This window comes from Geotrypetes seraphini, chromosome 12 (assembly GCF_902459505.1).
Source record: "Geotrypetes seraphini chromosome 12, aGeoSer1.1, whole genome shotgun sequence".
Lineage (NCBI taxonomy): Eukaryota > Metazoa > Chordata > Amphibia > Gymnophiona > Dermophiidae > Geotrypetes > Geotrypetes seraphini.
In genome coordinates, this window is record NC_047095.1 from 4,123,122 (window position 1) to 4,146,126 (window position 23,005).

General features: G+C 41.3%; 1 protein-coding gene across 4 annotated transcripts in view; it reads right to left on the reverse strand.

Moving 5' to 3' along the window:
- DENND1B (DENN domain containing 1B) overlaps nucleotides 1–22,627 on the reverse strand; it is a 454,561-nt gene extending 431,934 nt beyond the window's left edge. For 3 of the 4 annotated variants that reach the window (XM_033917142.1, XM_033917140.1, XM_033917139.1), the window contains exons 1-2: nucleotides 22,338–22,627; nucleotides 15,114–15,178 (exon numbers count right to left, since the gene is read on the reverse strand). In XM_033917142.1, coding sequence (XP_033773033.1) covers nucleotides 15,114–15,178; nucleotides 22,338–22,354 — 82 coding nt within the window. In that variant the 5' untranslated portion in view covers nucleotides 22,355–22,627. Of the gene's footprint in view, nucleotides 1–15,113; nucleotides 15,179–22,008; nucleotides 22,208–22,337 lie in introns of those variants that run through there. The other variant, XM_033917141.1, reaches the window with a different exon arrangement.
- Between the last annotated feature and the right edge of the window lie 378 nt (nucleotides 22,628–23,005).

A 23,005-nucleotide genomic window follows, 5' to 3' on the forward strand; every position in this document is an offset into this window, starting at 1 on the left:
GGGTGCTCAGTAGAAGCTACTGGCATAAAGACCACGCCTTGAAGCTATGCCTGAACAACAAATTGGGTACCAATCTTTAACAGGGTGGAAGTTTAGGGTAGAAACAAGAGGGTTGTTAGAAGATTAAGGTAGTCGGGTACTAGTTCCAAATTCACTTTAATGTATGTCTTTACCAAGGTGCATACTGACAGAAAAATAGAAATAAAAGGTCACAGTGATAGTAAATTTAATTTGGTTACCAGAAAAGATGTGTGGGGACTGTTTGTACTTAGTACCAATGTGGATCTTCCATTTCAGTACTAATTTCTACTTTCCTATAAAACAGTACAATACCATTTTAGGATTAATTTAACTTTTAGGAAGACAATATTAACTTGTGCACTTTTAACTTTGGCCACATATCTCCACCAATAAAAATATAACAAGAAAATGTATATTATAAATAGATGTTAATTTGGGGACTAGCACTATCTGTCTATAACTTAGCTCTGTGTAATATTTAAGAACAATATATTTAGAACATTAAGGAAGAACTAGATTCTTATTTTTACAGAACAAGTTTACAAGATTATGCAGGCAGTACAGTAATTTTAGTTACAATTTAGGGATCTTTAAGCAAGGGAAATGTGCCACAAGATAGAATATTGTTAGAGAAAGACTTACTGATTAATTATGCTGGTATAAAGTAATTCACTCTGGTAATGGAGGTCTTATGTCTGCATAGGATAGCTTGAGATGATGGTCTCTTGCTGGAAAGAAAGTTCTTCAGTTGCAGAATGGCTGGGAGTGGAACATGGAGACTTAAGTGCAGAGGAGATTTCAGCAAGATGTGTTGCAGATTCAGTGTTGATCCCAAAAGGAGGTACTTAGGTGCATCTCTCCTTTATATTGGCTACAGGAGCTGGGATCAGGCGTTACATTTAGCAGTCCAAACAAAATTCAGGGATAGTTCAAAATTGGTTTCTTGCAAGGTCTGGTGATGTCACATGCTTCTTAGCTGGTCAGATCCCTGATAAAAGAGAGTCATTATCTGGAAGTTTCAGTGGCTTTGATCTCTTTGCAACCTCTGATGGCTTAGGTATGGCTCCTGGAGAATAGAGGTAGTTAACACTTTGCTGTCTCTTGTCTCAATTTAGCTTCTCTATTGTTGTGTACGGTAACTATTTATGCACATGCTATACCCCTTAGATATAGCAAGCAAAAGGTCTTGGACAGTAGGTGACTGAGCAATGAGAACCAACAAGAGGAAATGCCACTCTGGATCTAATCCTAAATGGGTTAAGGGGACCTGCAAAGGAAGTAGAGGTAGTGGGACCATTGGGAAACAGCGATCATAACAAGATCAAGTTCAAGGTTGAGGTAGGAATACCGAAAGGAAAGAGAATCATAGCGACAACTTTCAACTTCAGGAAAGGAAACTACGAAGCAATGAGGGGAATGGTAAGGAAGAAACTTAAGAACTCTTCCAAAAAATGGCAAACGGTAGAACATGCCTGGTCTTTTCTCAAGAACACGGTGAGCGAGGTGCAAAATCTGTATATCCCCAGATTCAGAAAGGGGTGAAAAAAGAGTTGAACAAAAACCCAGCGTGGATAACTAAAATAGTGAAGGAAGCGATAGGCAATAAGAAAAACTCATTCAGGAAATGGAAAAAGGACAAAACTGAGGGGAACTGGAAAGAGCACAGTAAGTATCAAAAAAAATGTCACCGAGTGGTTCAAAAAGCCAAAAGAGAGTATGAAGAGAGGCTAGCCAGGGAAGCACGAAATTCAAACCGTTCTTTAGATATGTTAAAGGGAAGCAACTGGCTAGGGAGGAGGTGGGATCGCTGGACGACAGAGACAGGAAGGGAGTGGTGAAGGAGGAGAAAGAAGTGGCAGAAAGACTTAACATGTTCTTTTTGTCTGTATTTACAAAGGAAGACACATCCAACATACCGGAACCTGAGTAATTCCTCAATGGAAATCAAGCAGAAAAATTAACATCCATGGAAGTGAGCCTTGAAGATGTACGCAGGCAGATAGAAAAACTAAAAACTGACAAATCCCCGGGTCCGGACGGAATCCATCCAAGGGTTCTGAAGGAATTAAAGGAGGAGATAGCGGAACTACTGCAGCAAATTTGCAAACTATCCCTGAAAACAGGCATGATCCCGGAGGACTGGAAGATAGCCAAAAGGGATCAAGAGGTGACCCGGGAAACTACAGACCAGTGAGTCTGACCTCAGTTCCGGGGAAAATGGTGGAAGCACTGATAAAAGAAAACATCGATGAACATTTTGAAAGAAATGAACTTCTGATAACCAGCCAACATGGTTTCTGCAAAGGGAGATTGTGCCTAACGAACTTATTGCACTTCTTCAAAGGAATTAACAAATGGATGGACAAAGGAGACCCCATAGACATCATATATCTAGATTTCCAAAAAGCCTTTGACAAGGTGCCCCATGAATGCCTACTCCAGAAACTGAAGAACCATGGGGTGGAAGGAGACGTACATAGATGGATCAGAAACTGGTTGGCAGGTAGGAAACAGAGGGTAGGAGTGAAGGGCCACTACTCGGACTGGAGGAGGGTCACGAGTGGGGTCCCGCAGGGCTCGGTTCTCAGGCCGCTGCTATTTAATATATTCATAAATGATCTAGAAACAGGGATGAAGTGTGAGATAATAAAATTTGCGGACGATACCAAGCTATTTAGTGGAGCTCGGACTAAAGAGGACTGCAAAGAATTGCAAAGGGACTTGAACAAACTAGGGGAATGGGTGACGAGATGGCAGAAGAAGTTCAACTTTGAGAAATGTAAAGTATTACATGTGGGAAACAGAAACCTGAGGTACAACTATACGACGGGAGGGATGTTATTAAATGAGAGTACCCAAGAAAGGGACTTGGGGGTAATGGTGGACATGACAATGAAGCAGAGAGCACAGTGTGCAGCGGCCGCTAAGAAGGCAAACAGAATGCTAGGCATAATCAAGAAGGGTATTACAACCAGAACGAAAGAAGTTATCCTGCCATTGTATCGGGCGATGGTGCGTCCGCATCTGGAATACTGCGTCCAATATTGGTCGCTGTACCTTAAGAAGAACATGGCGTTACTAGAGAGGGTTCAGAGGAGAGCGACACATCTGATAAAGGAGATTGGAGAAACTGGGTCTCTTTTCCCTGGAGAAGAGGAGACTTAGAGGGGATATGATAGAGACTTACAAGATCATGAAGGGCATAGAGAGAGTAGATAGGGACAGATTCTTCAAACTTTCGAATAATAAAAGAACAAGAGGGCATTCGGAAAAGTTGAAAAGGGACAGATTCAAAATGAATGCTAGGAAGTTCTTCTTTACCCAACGTGTGGTGGACACCTGGAATGCACTTCGAGCGTAATAAGGCAGAGTACGGTACTAGGGTTCAAGAAAGGATTGGACAATTTCCTGCTGGAAAAGGGGATAGAGGGGTATAGATAGAGGATTACTGCACAGATCCTGGACCTGTTGGGCCGCCGCGTAAGTGGACTGCTGGACACGATGGATCTCAGGTCTGACCCAGCAGAGGCATTGCTTATAGTCTTAACTACAGTAGTGTGGGCCTTTTTTAACCTTTTCAAATTCCTACTGATCCCTAGCAGTATTTCCTTCTCTTGCTAAATCCTACTTGTCTCCAGCAGTCTTTCCTCAAAACTACCTTCTCTCTGTTCTTTTAATCCTCAGTTTACTCTGTCTCTCAATCCTCTTCTTCCTCGATAGTCTCTCCCCACAACCTTAGAAGTTGTTATCTCCCCATTCCCATCTTCAGCAGAACAATCTCTCTCGTACTGTATCTCCAGACACTTCACTGGCAGACAGTTGGATGGCAAATGCTGCAGCTTAAGAGTACTCCTTTAAGCAGTAGAGAGGCGACAGGATCAAAAATGCATAGTTTATTATTATTTTAATTACTCCTGCTGAAATGGATGGCGAGAGTGAGACAAGAAAATAGCTCCATTGATGGCCATAAGATATCAGGTGGTATTTTGCAGCTTAGTGACTGGGCATTAAATACCTACATGTGGCACAGCTAGGTGATGTAAAAAGTAAATATCTGGTTATGTAAGTACTCTTACCTACTGCAGAATAAGAGCTCAAAAATGCTGAGAAAAATGAAACCCTATGCATACAGGCACTGCAGCAAAGATCAAATTTAAAGAAAAGATCTAGTGTCTTGCAACATTATTGTACGATGCTCAATGAATTTCCTTAAGATAAAAGTTCCACCAGGCTAAAAGTATGTGACAGCATTGAAAGGGCTGAAATTAGCTTCATTCAATATTGCCTATACAAAAATACACTGTGTCATCTAACTCCAGATCAAAAGCAGTAAGTCAGAGAGAGAGAGTTGGGGAATAAAACTCAATTACATGCATAGAGTCCAATGTACTAAATACACATTTTTGTAAAACAGTAACCTTTGTACATAGGCCCTGATTCTATAAATGACTCCTAAAGTTAGGTGCCTAGATAGGCACTTAGATCGGCTAGGTATGCCAAACTTAATCTTCTTAATTGGCTTAATCAGCACTTAATTTAATGCACCATTTAAAAAATGAATTAGCTGATAGGCATCTACTCCGAAGCACCTACTAGCACAGGGGTAGGGAACTCCAGTCCTCAAGAACCGTATTCCAGTTGGGTTTTCAGGATTTCCCCAATGAATATGCATGAGATCTATTTGCATGCACTGCTTTCAAAGCATATTCACTGGGGAAATCCTGAAAACCCGACTGGAATACGGCTCTCGAGGACAGAAGTTCCCTACCCCTGTACTAGCAAGTAGGCGTGGTTAGAGGCAGATTCTGGCCAAACTTAGGGCATGGTTTGACAAATCACCTAAAGTTTCGATGCCTATCGACACCTAAGACCGCTTAGGCACCACTAGGCACGATTCTAGAAACGGTGCCTAGAGGATGATTGACAAATTGCACTCAACAGTGCCTATGAGTTAAGCACCATTTATAGAATCAGGCCTATAATGCACAAACACACAAGCAGTTGTCAAATTTTGCACGATAAAAAGCATGCAATGTGGCTAGTCCTCACAGTAAACTTTTAAACACAGTTCATTATGCATGAAAATTTTTAAATTGATTTGCATAATAAAGCAACTGCGATGTCAAAAGTATGCATAACAGCTCATTATTTATGAATTTTTTGAAAAACTAGTTAAAATGCCTTTGCAAGCCAGTTTTCATAAAAAAGGTACAAGTATTTTATTTGCAAAGTTGTCTATAGGAAAGGTTACAGTGTGTAATTAAAGCAATAATACTAACAAAGGTCATTCATTAGACAATTCATCTGCCTATTAAAACAAACCACTAAAGCTTCCTGTTCACATTCTGATGTTTGATTTCATGAAGGTGTTAGTATTTAACACCTAGCTCCCATCCCTTGTATTGTTGTACTGATCCTCAACTGAGCCCCAAGAAGACTTTAACGTTTTATTACAGCAAAATAAGGATAGCAAACAGTCCCAGAGAATGGTATGTTTAAAACAAAGAGCCCAAAATCACATTTCAAATAACAAAGGGCACAGCTTTTAATTTTAATTCAAAAGTGGTTAAATATATGGAAAAAACAGATTTAGACAAAAATAAAGGAAACAGCCATGGAAGCATGAGCCAAGTTGATCTATTTTGAAGATTTTAACTGCTCTACCTTCAAATGGGTTCCTCTGACAATCAGACCCAGGAAGCCAGAAAAGGCTCTGTGACTGAAAACATGATAAGACAGATCTTGTTCCCCCAGCTGCACAAGTACAGAGCATGTAAACTTTCTACTGGCTTAATTGCTTTCCTCTTAGTGATCATGATAGCAAGAAAGATTTCACAAACTGCTTATTGTTTTCCATTTATGCAAACTGATACACTAATTTTCAGAAAGCTACTAAAGAAATGCAGTACTGTACAGATATGTTTGACGCTTACAAACTACTCAAGGCACACAAACATGAATTTCTAATTGCTTCCTCCTTTGCCCCAACAAACTTATAGTGGCTTTCCAATCATATAGCACAAAAAGAAGAAAACTGCAAAACTACCACAAAATATGACAGTCACTCGGGGAGGGGGGTGTCTATAAGAAGCGACTAACAATTAGTAAATTGGCTTCAATTATGTGCATTAACAAGGCACCTATCTTCTTAGGCGTGATTCTACAAAAGATAGGTGTCTAGAACACTGTTCTTTAACTGTCGGTCCGCAGTAAATTCCTGCTGCTCCGCGCAAGACCGGCGAGATTGACATCTTCAATTTCCTGCCGGTGCGCACAGGGCCAGCAAGATCGACAAGCTGAAGTCCGCCTCCAACAGTGGCTTTCTCCCCTCCCAACAGCTCTCCTTACTTACCAGCGCAGCGATTCAGGAAGGCAGCCTTGGGGCTTTTGCTGAGTCGCAGCCACCTCTGATGATGCAACTTCCTCTTTCTTTCCTCAGAGGCGGCGTGACCCATCAAAGGACCTGAGGCTGCCTTCCTGAATCGCTGCGCTGGAAAGTAAGGAGAGCTGCTGGGAGGGGAGAAAGCCACTGTTAGAGGCTGGGAAGCTGCTGGGCATGGTAAAAAAAAAAAAAAGGGACAGCTGCTACTGGACCTGGAGAGGGAAAAGGAGAGATGCTGCTGGGAGGGGAGGAGGGAAAGGAATCTGGGAAGCTGCTGAGCAAGGGAAAAAAAGGGACAGCTGCTACTGGACCTGGAGGGAAGGATAAGGAGAGATGCTGCTGGGAAGGGAGGAGGGAAAGGAGTCTGGGAAGTTTCTAGGCAAGGGAATAAAAAGGGACAGCTGCCACTGGGCCTGGAGGGAGGGAGAATGAGAGATGCTGATGGGAGGGGAGGAGGGAAAGGAGTCTGGGAAGCTGCTGGGCAAGGGGAAAAAAAGGGACAGCTGCTACTGGACCTGGAGAGGGAGAAGGAGAGATGCTGATGGGAGGGGAGGAGGGAAAGGAATCTGGGAAGCTGCTGGGCAAGGGAAAGAAAGGGACAGTTGCTACTGGACCTGGAGGGAGGGAGAATAAGAGATGCTGCTGGGAGGAGAGAAGGGAAAGGAGTCTGGGAAGCTGCTGGGCAAGGGAAGAAAAGTGATAGCTGCTACTGGACCTGGAGAGGGAGAAGGAGAGATGCTGATGGGAGGGGAGGAGGGAAAGGAATCTGGGAAGCTGCTGGGCAAGGGAAAGAAAGGGACAGTTGCTACTGGACCTGGAGGGAGGGAGAATAAGAGATGCTGATGGGAGGGGAGGAGGGAAAGGAATCTGGGAAGCTGCTGGGCAAGGGAAAGAAAGGGACAGTTGCTACTGGACCTGGAGGGAGGGAGAATAAGAGATGCTGCTGGGAGGGGAGGAGGGAAAGGAGTTTGAGAAGCTGCTGGACAAGGGAAAAAAGGGACAGCTGCTACTGGACCTGGAGGGAAGGAGAGATGCTGCTGAGAGGGGAGGAGGGAAAGGGAAGGGAAGAGTGTTACTGCTGGACAGGGGGAGGAGGGAAAAAAGAAGGAAAAAGGATGGAAACAGCTCACAGGGAGATTAGAGGAGGAGAAGGGGAGAGACAGGAATGAGATGGGAAGGGGGGTCAGCAGAGAAATAGAGAGGGACAAAGATGCTAGATCTGGTGTAGGAGAGATAAAAATGAAAAGAGCAGTGAAGCTGGAATGAATCATGTAAAAAGGAGAGAGGGGGCACAGGCTGGATGGAAAGGGGAGAGGGGCATAGAAAGAAGACAAATACCATATGGAAGGGGAGAGGTCAGACAGTAGATGGAAGGAGCAGATGCTGGATTTAAGTGACAGAGAAGGCAGACGCTGGAAGGAAGAGAGTGAAAAGAAGATGAAAGCAGAAACCAGAGACAACAAAAGGTAGAAACATTTTATTTCTATTTTGTGATTAGAATATATCAGATTTAAAATATATATCCTGCTAGAGCTGGTATTACTACTGTATTAGACATAACTGGGGACTGCAAAGTCCAGGCAGTGGCTTAGGGCTATCTCTGACCAAGGGGCAGTTGCCCTAGTTGCACTCTCCTAACCCTATTCCTGCTATGTGTGACTGCGATATTCTGTTAGTATGATATTTCTGTGTAGCATTCTGTAATAATTTGGCTTATTCAGTTTTCTTGATAGTAGAGGGGATATATGTGAAGGGGAGGGGAGACAGGGGTTTTGTTGATCCTTGCTCTGTATTATTTGTATTTATAAAATGTCATTTCTACAGAATATTGTTTCTTTTTATACTTTAATAAAATAAGTTCAATATACAATCATAACCGAGGCTTGTGTGGATGGTATCAGATGGTTTGCAAGGACCGAGCTCACGGAGAAGGGGCGGAAACGGGGTTTTTAAATTTCAGTCCTACTAGTTTGCTGGTCCACAAAATAAATTTTTTTTTCCGCCGGTCCATAGGTATAAAAAGGTTGAAGAACACTGGTCTAGAACACCTAACACCAAAGTAAGTGTGTTTAGGGGTGGAGACTTAGGCAAAGCTAGGTGCAATTATTTAAAGGACAGGTGTCTATAATATTAGGCCTTTAAAACTCTGGCACAGCTAAGCACAGTTTTGTGATGGGCGCCTAACTTTAGACACCAATCATAGAATTCAGCCCTCTAATCTGAAGAACTCTTTGCAGGAAGACCTTATGAAATTGGAAGACTTAGCATCCAAATTGGCAGATGTGAAATTTAATGTGAAAAAATGCAAAGTGATGCACAGTGGGAAAAATGATGTTAGCAATTTAAAAAAAAAAATTATAGGAATCATTGTAGACAATAGGCTGAAAACTTCTGCTCAGTGTGCAGTGGTGGTAGCCAAAAAAGCAAACAGGATGCTAGGTATAGTAAATAAGATCACAAATACTATAATGCTCTGTATTGCTCCATAGTATGACCTCACTATCAGATTATCTTTAACATCCTAAAAGGAAAAAAAATATCACTTCCAAACATTCAGATATATCAGCATTGAAGTTGCAGTATGAGTAAGATTATAAGGGCTCCTTTTACAAAGCCACGTTAGGCTTTTTCTTTTTTTTTTTTTAAATCGCCAGCCATAGCGATATTAGCTCCAGCGCTCATAGAATTCCTATGAGCGTCGGAGCTAATACCGTTGCGGCAAGTGATAAAAAAGCCTAATGCGGCTTCATAAAAGGGGGGGTTTAAATTAATTGGCAGTATGTCAATTGACAACATGTTCCTATCAAGCCAACTATGCAGATCTGGCTGATGCACCGGCTAAAATGAGATCACATATCACTGGCCTGCATGAACACTTCCATATCATGCTTTAAGAGAATAACACTCCAAGACATAGGATTATTGGAAGATCCATCTAGACAACTCAGCCCCACAAGAAATGAAAATCCATTTTAAAGATCTTCAAGAACCAGAGAAAATAATGTTAATTTCTAGGGTATATATCATTAGACTAGAACTACATTTTTGGACAGCCGTGCTATCATTTACTAAAGGGAACCATTCATCCTCAGCCTGAGCAAAATTACTACAAAAAGCTATATGCTACTATAGATACTGTGATACCATTAGTAGAATCTCACTGGAAGGAAAGGCTGACTGTAAACAAAATATTGAAACAGTCACCAGGGAACCTCTTGCACAACTTCTAAATTGCTTATAAAGTCATCTTCTCAAAGGCTGCAGTTAAACCCCAAACCGCTAACTGCCAATACCAAGTAAGAAGAGATCAGCTGCAACCAGAAGACTGAGCAAGCACTCTGCCACCAGTGAAGTAAATAGTGTCACCATGGCCTACTGCAGCCTTACAGAGGAGCTGACCCTACGTTCTGATATCTGCTACAGGATCTTCTCATCTACTGAATACAGGAAAGAGAAAAAAAAAAATAAACTAAGCAGCCACTTGCTGAATGTCTGTTTAATCTTTGCACATCAGGTGGTGGCTGTATCAACGTAAGCATTTGTTCAAAGAGGCTATGGTTAGTGATGTTGAGTCAGAGGGGAAGGCTGTAAACATTTGTAGCCAAGATTTGTCTGTATAACTGTGTTTCTGAGAAAGAGAGAGAAATGTAAAAAAAAAAATTATATTAAAGAGATAAGAGACATTAAAATGAAAAGAGAAGAAAAATGGGAATGATGGAAGTTAAAGGGGAAGATGGGTTTAGTAACAAAGGAAGATGAAAGCACCTCTCAAATCATATACTGTACTTTTACTTGGTATTCACACTAGGAGAAGGCGATGAACTAAAAGGACAGAGACTGTCTCTTGAATGTTTTAATGTCCAGCGCTGCATACTACTAGCAGTGCTATAGAAATGTTAAGTAGTTGTAGTAATAATAAAAGATAAAGAAGACCTGAGGAGTTAACCTATTATTTACTACCAACAAAGATATGAGGCATTGTGGATTACTGAATAACGAAAGAGGCACGGACTGGACCCCTCAGTTATATTCAACTTATTGCTTATTTTATTTGCCTAAAATCATCTATCAACATTTCTGAATGCATAACATCCTAACATAAGACATTAGCAAAAACACAGTACACTGAAGGACAGATGTTGTACCATTCAAGAACAGAAACAAAGAAGATAAAGCAAAGGAAGCATGAGTTACACCCGAGAGAATTCTGAATAACTTCATGATGCAGAATTTGCGCATAGATCACAAAGGATGAAAAGAGGATGCAGCAGCTACAATTGGCTCGGAACTAGAACAGTGCAGCTGGAATCAGTATAGGAGCAGGAAACAAAGTGCAGCCACTAAAGCAGAAGGCTGTAGTCACAATCGACACAACAGGAAGAGCAGTGCAGCCACAACTGTGCAGCAGCAAAAGGTGTAAACCCTTGCACCCAAAATTTGGGCATGGATCCCAAAATAGCTATGCGCTATTCCATAAACAGCACCTGATTCAAGAGTGTCGTTTATCAAATAGCACTCAATGCTCATTTTTTTTTTTTCAGTGCCCAAACTCAGAACGCCATTTACTTAATCTAATCCTACTTGAAATCTGAAACTTAACAGACATGTCACAAGAGCTAGATAATATGAGACTTTTAAAATGGGCCAAATGGTCAAACCATATGTTATTGATGATTTAGGGCTCTTTTTATCAAGCCGCGCTAGTGGTTTAACGCACGTAATACCGAGCGCTAAACCGCTGGCCGCACTAGCCGCTACCGCCTCCTCTTGAGCAGGCGGTAGTTTTTGGCCAGCACAGGGGTTAATGCGTGATGAAAAGTTGCACGCGTTAACCCCGCTAGCGCGGCTTGATAAAAGGAGCCCTTAATCCAAATAATTAAAAATCTAGCATCTGGGACATAGAAGTCCAGGGGCCAAACACCTATACAGAAGTGATAAATGAGCAATTGTCAAACAAGCAAGAAACCTGGGAATGAAGCACTTGGGGGAGTGACCAATACAGTACACTTGGATACATGAAGAGAGGTAACTAAGACCAGGGGCTCCTTTTACGAAGACACGTTAAGGCCTTAACACGCAGAATAGCGCGCGCTAAAATGTCCCACACGCTAGCCGCTACCGCCTCCTCTTGAGCAGGTGGTAGCTTTTCAGCTAGCGCGCACTAATCCGATGCATGCGCTAAAAACGCTAGCGCACCTTCGTAAAAGGAGCCCCAAGTTGAGGGTATGGTGCAGTCCGTGGTTTAAGGAGCAAAAGAGGTCCTCTTGATCCCAAAAGAGGCCACAGTTTGCCGCACCTAAGGATCATTAAAATATATTTGTGGAACATCGTAGAAGGCACATTTGCACTTTTAAAAAATGATGCAAAAATATTCTGCCCATAGTAAAAAGGCGTCATTGCTGCCACCTCAATGAGGAAAACTGAATCAGAAGTGCACTAGTGCTTCTGTCAGTCACTCCACCAACATGATCACCTGGAGCCCTGAAATGTCCACCTTTAATCACGTGTATCATTAATGTGGGCATCTAGGGACCCTGGTCATAACAGCAGAGTGATCAGCAAGAGCACCGGTGCACATCTGTGCCTCAGAGAGACAGTGACAGAAGCAACAGTAGGTGGGAGCAGCTGGACAAACATAAAAATTGGTCATGTGCAACAAGGCAGAACTTAAGTGCTCGTGGGCCAAGATTGGCATGTGGGCTATAGTTTCCTGTTCCAAAAGAAAGAAGAGCAAGAGAAGATAGAAACACTGAAATACTGTATCTAGCAGGCTTCCATAAAGTTACCAGAATTCAAACAGGCATGAAATAAATGCAAATGTCAAATACTGAGTAAGACATATAACAAAACAGTGAAACGCAATAGACTTGAGGGGACATAAGAACATAAGAAGTTGCCTCCGCTGGGTCAGACCAGAGGTCCATCGCGCCCAGCAGTCCGCGCCGGCCCATGATCCTTTTCTGATAGCACTGTATACTGAAGTGAGCTAGAAAGATCTGAAAGTATTTTCATTTTTTATTTTGAAATAAAAATACCCTTAGTATACCATACAATACGTATGTCCCCTTCTATCACAGGAAGCTCTTGGTTTGGACTCAGTTATAGAACTCAAGTTCCCAAAGTTTAACATACTGTAGCTTTCGAAAAACCAACAAAACAGTCATTTGGTTCCAGGCAGCTGGTCACCCCTGATTTTATATATACATACACAAAACCATTTAGAAAAGTCAAAATGGACAGTAGACTATATCCCAATTAGCAATACATTTTAAAATTTATAAGGTCAATATTGAGTGAGTTTTGAGTGTCATTTTTAGAATCCCCTATCATGATAAATTATTGAATTGGTAAATTTATATAGTAGATTTATGATTGGAAGAAGAATGAAATAAAGTTAGACAGAGGGGAAGGGTGACAAGATGGCGATTTGAGCAGACGTTGGTTTGAGAGCTCCTCTTCCCACGGCAATTTTTTTCGGGTTATATTGCTCAAACATCTTTCTTCGATGCCTAAAAGAAGGGGAAAACAGAGAGGTTTTCCTCCACCTTTATCTGGCTCTTCAACCCCACGACAGACTGCCATAACATCATATGCAGTCCCAACCTACTTACCGGGCGTATCTGCTGCTGTGATTGGGGTGGATCACAGCTTGGACGGCGAACTTTCGCTGAGCCCACGAGGACCGCACACGCCCCCAATGCCCGGCGAAACTTCGGGAGAGCGGTCGCAGTTGGAGGACATGCCGACCACATCGAGCATGACGCATACTGCACCCGAGGCTGACCCGGATGTGATTACAGCGCTGCCGATTCTGGCACAGGAATCGTTGCAACACGGGAGCGTTAATCCTGAAGGAACCAGCGGTGGGGAGGGTGAGGGAGCCCGGAGTTTGATCTCTGGAGACTTAGCCTATGGGAACCTGGCAGTTATCTCCCCCCTCAAGCCGCTGGAGAAACCACAGGCAGTGACCCTTGACTCTATATGGTCTGCAATTGAAAACCTGCACTCGGTTTGTACAACTTTATTTCTGTTACTTTAAATACCTCTTCCAGGATAACCCTTTTGGAGACATCAGTTCAACAGCAGAAGATTGACTTCTCTAAACTAGAAAAACTAACAACTGAGAATAAAAATTTGCAGACCAAACAAATGACTGATAGAATGATGTTTCTGAGGAAGATAGAAAATTTGGAAAATCAGCAAAAAAATCTGAATCTTAGGATTCTTAATTTTCCTATAGCAAAATTTATGTCCTCTCAGGAACTCTTCAAGAACTTTATGACCACAGTTTTAAAAGTATCAGAATTGAATCTTCCACCTATACAGAAAATTTATTATTTAAAGAATGCTCAAAAAGAAAAAGTATTAGAAGGTGGAACTGAGCAATTAGATGTATCGGCAATATTGCAATCCTCTGAAATTGAATTGCTGGGTCGGGCAACATTACTAGTTTCCCTTGTATTCTTACAAGATAAAGAAATGCTGTTGAAATTATACTTTAAGTTGAAACAAGTCACCTTTTTAGGTGAAAGGGTATATATATTTCCTGACGTCTCGAAATGGACACAATCCAGGAGGAAAGAATTTTTGCAATATCGTCCTAAAGTTATTTCATTGGGGGCAATTTTTCAGTTAAGATTTCCTTGTAAATGTTTTATTACCTATCAAGGGAATAAATATATATTTTTTGAGCCTGCCCAATTAGGTTTTTTCTTAGAGAGTAAAGGGACTCCATTGCAGCCAGAATGAATCAAGTGATTTAGAGCGGAATTTAGTTTAATAGTAGGTTAATATCTAAGTACTGCTATTTCCTTTATGTTTTTGGTATATCCCTTTTCCCCAGGGGGTTTTTCTTTGTCTTGCCTTCCTCCCCATTTGAGGACTATAATAAAGAGTATATTGCCTGTATATTGTTTTTAGTCTGTATTGACTTAATATGTGTATTTCAGTATTTCTCTGTACCATTTTCATTGGCTGTACAAAAATCATAAATAAATAATAAAAAAAAAAAAAAAAAGTTAGACAGTAATTAAATAGTTTTAAGTGTAGGTAATAGATTATAATATTAAACATTAATTAATTTGGTAGGGAGGTTGGGACAAAGCCGGTGATGTTACAAGGAGCAAGAGAAGATTAGTTTTCTTTCTCTTGAAGAACCCCAATTATGAGGAGATCTGCTCCATAATCTGAGGCTTGTCCCTATATATAAAATTCAATAAAATACGAATTGGAATATAGTCTACTGTCCATTTTGACTGTTCTAAATGGTTTTGTGGATGTATATTTAATTAATAGACAACCATTTAATTTTTTTGGGTCTTTTGTTGTGTTCACCCCTGATTTTATATATGACATGACCAACCTTCAGTAACCTGGAATCAGTTAATTATTTTGTAAAATGTTATACTTAACTATTGCTGCAAATGTTTAAATATTTTTATATTCTTTTCAGAAACCAGTAGAATGAAAGAAAATTAAGGAAAGATTTGCAAGCTAAATGGTGTGTTATTTGAATATGGTTTGAGCTCTCTACATTTTAGCGTCTATTTCAACAGAACTAGACAATTAATTTTGTATTCAACATGAGAACACAACACATAGCAATAAGGTTTTGCAGAACTAATCATATTGTATAAATGTATGGTAAAATTAAGGCTCCAAGAAAAACCCAGGATAAATCTCTAGCAGTGCTGGTATGATGTTACAGTACCTTCATTTTCAGAATCAGAGCATTCCACCTTGAGTACCAAATCAAAGGTCCTTTCTGGGTTTTCCCTGAAAAAGATTAAGCACGCTTTTAAATGAAGCACATATTCTATGTATATTATGTCACCCAGTCTCAAAGCACACTTACATATACTGAACATTCCCTCTTGAAATGTTTATTTTCTTCCTGTTATATGCCCTTTGCTCTTAACCCAGTGGTTCTGAATTCCAATCCTCTGGTTCTTTCCCATCATCAGCAAACAGTTCCAGGTTTCAGTATATCATAATAAATATTCATAGCACATTTGCATAGTATGCTTGTACTAAAAGCCTGATCTGATAAATGCTGAGGACCACAAATAAGAATTTAACCCAACTCTAAAAAAACAAACAAAACAAACAATATTTAACCTGAGTGGTGACTTGCTAATGCTCTTCATAACAGTCCCACATATTTTTTTTGTCTAAAGAATTTGTTAATCATAAAAAAATAATCAAGACTCTGATTTTAAGGTGCAAAACACCATTAACTCATCCACAAAACTGCACCTGCTAGTTTTAGAAGTCTCTACCAGGCCTGATATTTCATAAATCAAAACAGTTGAAAATGTGTAATGCGGCACTAATGTTTTCGCAAAATACTGATGTTGCACCAATAAAATACTGTAAATACCGAATATAAACCTAGATTTTAGGGGTCAAAAAATGGCTCAAAAACAGGGTTCTTGGTTTATATTCGAATATCTCCCTCTCAGATCCATCAAAGGCTTCTTCCCAGCTCTATCTTAAGCCCTGCTGGTCCAATGGTGAGCCAGAGCAAGATCAATCCTCCTATGTTCCAGCCACATGCAATCTCACTACTCAAAATGGCTGACGTGATTTCTCACAGTGGTTGCTATGTTTATTTACTGCCTTTTCATGAAGAGATTCACCCAAAGCGATTACAAAACATTGAATAGTAATCTGGCATTACATTGAATAGTAATCTGGTATTCTTAAGTATTTTCCCTATCTGTCCCTGCAGGCTCACAATCCAACTATGGTACCTGGGGCAATGGAGGGATTAAGGGCTCCTTTTACGAAGCTGCGTTAGCGGTTTAACACACAGAATAGCGCGTGCTAATTTGTTGGTTGCACTAGTCGCTACCTCTTGAGGAGGCGGTAGTTTTTTGGCTAGCGCGGGGGTTAGCGCTCACTAAAAAGGTGTATGCGATAAAGTCGCTAACGCGGCTTCATAAAAGGAGCCCTAAGTGAATTGCCCAGAGTCACACGGAGCAGGCTGGGATTGAACTCACAACCTCTGGGTGCTGAGGTGGCAACTCCAACCACTAGTCCACTTACTCCCACAGTAACCTCACAAGACTGACTTAAGTTGTTTATATTTGAGTCAAATTTTTTATTCTCCTCTTTTCGGGGAAAGGTTATCTCGGTTTATATTTGAGTATATACAGAAAATGGATTTGAATGTTGGATTTAAATTACTCATAACTTTCCTCACATTTGTAAAAGATAAATACTATAGTAATTTCTTTGCTCTAAAAAGGCTTACCACTTATATTGTAACAGACAATTTTTTTTTAAATCCTTTATTCAGAAATAAAGGCTGTCAGGTCAAAACCGCGGAAGACAAAGGCGTGCGCCGACAACTGAGTGCAGCGCGGAGGCGCACGTCGAAGAAAATAACTGTTTTTAGGGGCTCCGGTGTTGGGGTGTGGGGGGAACCCCCCACACTTTACTTTATACAGATCGCGCCGCGTTGTGGGGGGTTGTAACCCCCCACATTTTACTGAAAACTTCACTTTTTCCCTAAAAACAGAGAAAAAGTTAAGTTTACAGTATAATGAGGGGGGTTACAACCCCCCAAACCACCCACAACGCCACCGTGATCTGTATTAAGTAAAATGGGGGGCTCCCCAACAAAAACCCCCATCAGAGCCCCTAAAAACTGTCATTTTCTTTGGCGCGCGCCTCCGTCTTGCGCTCAGTTGTCAGCGCGCGCCTTTGTCTTCCGCAGTTTGTCTATGAACCAAAATAAAGTATATCAAAAGATACAGGTAGACCTATTTGTCTCTCTCTCCAGCTCTTGGCTGCTGATGTAAGAGCAGATAACAAATTAGAAGACAGTTTGAGGGAAAGACTAAAACAGCCCATACTGATTATACTGTATAAAGCAGGTCTTTTTTATTTATATACCACACAATCCAAAATTCTTGGCGGTCCCAAAAGAACATGTATAACTTAGAAAAAAAACATAAACATAGTAATCTGCTTGAAGTTTCTTCCTGTAGGTGTCTGATATTCAAAACTGGATGAGTTCATCATTTTGGCTGTTTAGAGCATGCCACGCTGCTATTAATTATGTCACTCTCTAGGCAGCAGGATCTTGACACAGGGTGACTTTTGTGACCTACTCCACACTTCCATCCCCAGCCTTTCAAACTAGTATCAAACTTGTAGAAGTCCGGGTAGGTGGAGTGGGCTGAGCACACGGTCAGGACTGCCACCAGCTCACCTTATTTCTCTTGAGTGAATATTATTTGATTTCTTATTTTTCTACTTAGATAATGAATTAGGACAACAGCTAACAGTTAGGGAACAACGTTGTGCATTACTTATCACTAATATTGTAACTGGAAGCAGAAATAATAAAACCATAATACTACATAGCTGTCAAGAAATATTATAATCTCGTGCATCTATGAAATCAAGGTACAATTTCTTGGATGTTTTAAACTCAATGAGCTGCAATACCAACAAGAGTGTGAAGATGGGTATATTGAAAATTAAGACGAGTTTTATATAGGAAATTGGTTTAGATTGAAGTTGGCTCTGAATTGTTGTCCTTCCCCTCTGTGTCCCGCCATCTCTGCTAGTATGGGTGAACATCTCATCGGTCATTGATCCAAGGGATGGAAGGTGTCTCTTCAATTTTTGAAATATCTTCTTATACAGCTACAGGTTCTGTTCCACAATTCTAGAAGTGCTTTACTTCCATAACTGAAGAAGGTTTAATGACAGAGGAGTCTTCAAATGCAGTTTTTTTGTGATCTGTACATACTTCTGCAAAACCAAAGTGCTTTGGGATTTTATCAGTCAAAAGATTCACACGCACTTGCTCATGTTCTCCATAGAAATTGATGCTTTTCACATCCAGAGAGGGCCCTAAAAAGACACACACAGCTCCTGTGACTGGTTTACTAAGATATGTTGTACTATTTACATAATTAGTCCCATTGTATGGGTAGCCTCATGGATGACCAATTGATGCAATAGCCTTCTGACTATACCCAATATCATCCATCCAATACATATATGTCCCATATTTGTGTCTTAGACAGGTCTCAATGTTAGCTCAAGAGCTGATGTTAGGGCAGGCTGCTAGATATTTGAAGATGTAGAAACAGGACACCACTAACCACTCTGAAATTCAGGAATCAGAGTTTGCTGCCGGCGTTTCACTGTGCAGTAATAGGGCTAGGAGCTGATGTCATCAAGCACTGTTTGAAAATAGCCTCTGTAGCTCCACCCACTCCACAGTCTCAATGTTAGTTGTGTACAGTACAACAAATGAAGAGAACTTCACCCAGAGGATAAGTCCATTTATTCTAAACTTTATAGCCACATCTCTCTTACTATAATTCAACAGTAAAAAGCAAGCAAAACTTAGGAGGACCACAGACAGCGAGTGCGGCAAGAATGGGAGTCTTCCTGAATTGTTATATAGCAATTGGAAGAAGGCTCCTTCAGTATCTGATAGAGCCAGGGCCTCAAATTTGAATGCACTTTCATATTCCATCACACCACCAGTGTGCAGAGTCCTGACAGAGAATGTCAAAGCTGGGTGGAATGTGTGCATGTGGGAGCAAGAAAACATATAGCTAGTGTGATTCACAAAAAAGTTATTTTATCTACTTTATTTAGAAAGGGTTACATTAAATCATTGTAAAGGTAATTCAGGCAAAGCTAAATATAAATAAATAAATAAAGTGAACTGTTTCCCACACAAGATATATTCCATCTGTAAAGAAAAGTGAAATTACTATTTATTTATTTTTTATTTCTTGCTCCTTGGCTTGACAAATGTGTGTCCCAGCTAGCATGATATTATTTGAACCTACTTCTCTATTTCATTTAAATGGAACTAAGTAGTACTAGAACAGAAACAAATGCATAGCAAAATGTTCCTAATACATATGCAATGACAAACATGGCCAAAAATAGATGTGACAAATCATATTTTAACATGCTGATGCAAACACAAGCTTTAAATAAATCCTCCTATGCCTGTCTTTGTGCATTCCAGAGACTATAATTAAACAATTATTTACTCATGAGTAATAAATTGCTACTGGTAAGCTAGTGTATCATTAAAATATTGTTTCTGGTTGATTCAAGAATTCTCCTTCCCTCTGGTACTTAATCAGCGCGGAGGAGAACATAGGAATTTCAATTTTTCAAAACAGACTAGCAACTCAAATTATAAATGCCAAAATCCATGGAGAAAGAAAGAAGGTACTAAGTAGTAAATTTAAAAACAAATCAGAAAAAATATTTCTTCAATTATAGTGAAGAAGGAAATTGCGAAGTTGACAATGAGTGCTTATGGTGAGAGTAGTTCAGATGGTATGTTTTGCTTTCAGAATGTTGACGTAAATGAAAACAGTACTTACTAGTTGGGATTTTTGGGAAGTAATACAGAGTATACCGTGTTTCCCCCAAAATAAGACCTACCCCGAAAATAAGGCCTAGAAGGATTTTCGGGGTAGGTCTTAATATAAGCCCTACTCCAAAAATAAGCCCTAGTCCCGGGATTCGCCAACAGTTCCCCTTCCATCCCTTGTGCAGCAGAAAGCTCCAGCAAGCCCCCCCCCCCAAGACGAACCCCCATCCTTCCCTCCCTCCCATCCGAACCCCGCCGACCACAAGCGAGCCCGACATCATCAGTAACGCGGCACAGTGAATTCAAGGCAGACAAGGCCGAAGCAGCCTGTTTAGAGTGCTGCCGGCCCAACGCTGCTTAGGGAGGTATGTAGGGCTGGCTCGTTCGCAGTCGGCATGGTTCAGATCGGAGGGAGGGAAGGATGGGGGTTCAGTGTGCGGGCAGGTGCTCGGAGGGGGGATGCTCGCTCAAGGGTTCTGCTGCACAAGGAATGGGAGGGAGGGAGGGAAGGGAAGCTGGGCAAGGGTCCTGCTGCACGAGGGATGGGAGGGAGGGGAGAAAAAGGAAAGGAAGAATTGGGGTGAAGGAGAGGAAGGGAGAGATGATCATGTACATACTCCAAAAATAAGACCTAGTGCATTTTTTGGGCCTAAAATTAATATGACAGTCTTATTTTGGAGGAAACATGGCAGTACTGTATTGTCAAAATTGGATTACTGTAATGCTTTATACTTAGTTAGATATGGCATCTACTAGGGTACGAGCTTTGCAGGTTCTACAGAACTCTGCTGCTTGTATGTTGATGGGGGTATCTCAATTTGATCATATATCACCCATACTGAAAAAGCTGCATTGGTTTCCAGTACAATTTCATATACATTATAAGATTCTAAAGTTGGTACATCAAGAAATTTATGGAAAGTTGCCTAGATATTTCAATGACATTTTGCAAATATGTAAGTCATGGCATGCATTGCGATCTAAAAAACATATGCTGCTGGATGTGGGAATAAAAGAGAAATACATTATGTACATACAGCACAGTCCTCTTTTTCAGTGGCAGATCCTGTCCTGTGGAACAGTATTTCTGGAACTTTACATGTCTGTGAGAATGTGCTGAGATTTAGAACATTACTAAAATCTTTTTTGTTGTTGTTGTTCAGGCATTTCACTAAAATGATAGCTGTCTACATTTTGGAATATTTCTGTACTATCCTGGTCCTAAAGAGGTTTTGATATTATTATTATTAATGTAGTTGAGATTCTTTGTGTGCGTTTCTTTAAATATTTTGGCTGTTTTTACTGTAAGTCACCTAGGTTTTTAGGTGAATAATAAATATTTTAAATAAAATAATTTAGGGTACCTTTAACAAAGCCACAGTAGCGATTCCCTCCTCCCCTCCCCCCCCCCCCCCCCATTAAGTTCCTATGGGCTTTGGTGCATTTGCTGTGGGAGAATCACTACCATGTACACAGCTTTGTAAAAGGGGTCCTTAATTAACATAGTAGATGACGGCAGATAAAGACCCGAATGGTCCATCCATTGTGTAATTAAACTCTGTAATTCACTGCAGAGAATGTGGTAAAAACATTAGAATAGCAGGGTTTTATAAAGGTTTAGTTAATTTCCTAAAAGAATATTCCATAAGCAATTACTAAGATGGGTTTAGGAAAATCCACTGCTTATTTATAGAATAAGCAGCATAAAATCTGATCTTTCCAGGTACTTGGGCTTGATGGATCATCAGTCTGTGCCAGTATGACAAGTTATGTTATTATAGTAAACAAAGAGATTGTAAGATTCAGATAAAACTGAAACGACTATGTGGACAGCTTGAAAGAAACTCCTGCCACTTTAGCAGGGCAAGGTGGTTCCACACCACTTCATCCCATTTAATGATTCTTTCACTACCTAAGTACCATAAATAACAAGTATTACAGTTACTGGACCAAATTGCCCTCCAGGAATTAAGCTAAACAGGACTTCTGTTTCTATCACTTTACAAACTTCGTTCTTATGTTAAGCTATTATGGGTATGATTTTTCATGTTTCTATATTTCATAGTCTACCATGATCAGTGCGAGTTGAAAATGCAAACAGGTTTCCTAGCTAATACTAATAACGCTTGCAAAGTGTCAAAATCAAAACTTGCCTTACAAAGCTAAAGGTTTTAATGCACACGATGAAATACCTCTGAATGCGAAATAGGTATTAATTCCCTGCAAAACTCAAGCCTACCTATCTGCCGTCACTTAAGGGTTTAAATGCGTTTAGCTGAGCCACATATTTAAACCAAAAAAAAAATGATTGTCTGCAACTCAAAAGCAAGTTCATGAAACTTGCCGAACGTGCTCGTTTGCATTCCCACAGCCACCGTTGCAACAGATGTCACGTTCATTTCGGGAGCCCCTTCCGCTACCAGCGCAGAGAAAGCGACTCCCACCGCCTCCCACAAGCGCCACTCCCGCCGACACGTGAGCACGACCCCCCCCCACCCCACGCTGAGCGCCGGGTCCCCAGCCACCTCCCGGCTTTGCGGCCTAGCGGACGCCCCTCCCCGCACTCACTTTAGCCTGCAGTCCATGGTCACATCGCGGGGACACGGGGGCCGGCTCCCCCACGGCCCATGCCTTGGCGCTCCGTGCTTGCCCTCCACTGCCACCCGGCGCTCTCGGCCCCGGCTCTTCCCCCTCCCCCGCCGTCCGAAAAGCAGGAAGTACCGTGGCCACCCGCCACTGACGTCACCGGCGCTGCAACACCTGAACCCGGGAGTGACAGCCTCGGCGCACGCGGGACACGGCCACGCGCTCGGACGGCCGGGGCGCGCGGGCTGTACTGCCTGCCTGTGCTGTTATGTGAAAACCACTTCTGCTTAAGCCCAAAACAACTTCTGTCCTTTTAGCTTCTTCTTTCCTGACGTAGAATATTAGTCATCCTCTAGATTTAGCCTTAATCAGTATTTGACGTTTCGATGCGTGGCAGAAACAGCAAAGCGAGTTCTTAATACTCATTGAAACTATTAGCATGCAGTAATAACGCCAGCTCATAGGCATTCCTCTGCCTTTCTAACATCCAACGTCGTCATGATGGGGGGGGGGGGTGTAGCTAGAGAAAAATGATCACTCCTTAAGCACCTTCAAAGCTGGCACCCATAATGTCTTCGTTTATTTCTGATTGAAGTGTGAGGGGGGTGCTGAAAATTTATCAGCCCAACCAAGAAGAGAATGATGTGGAG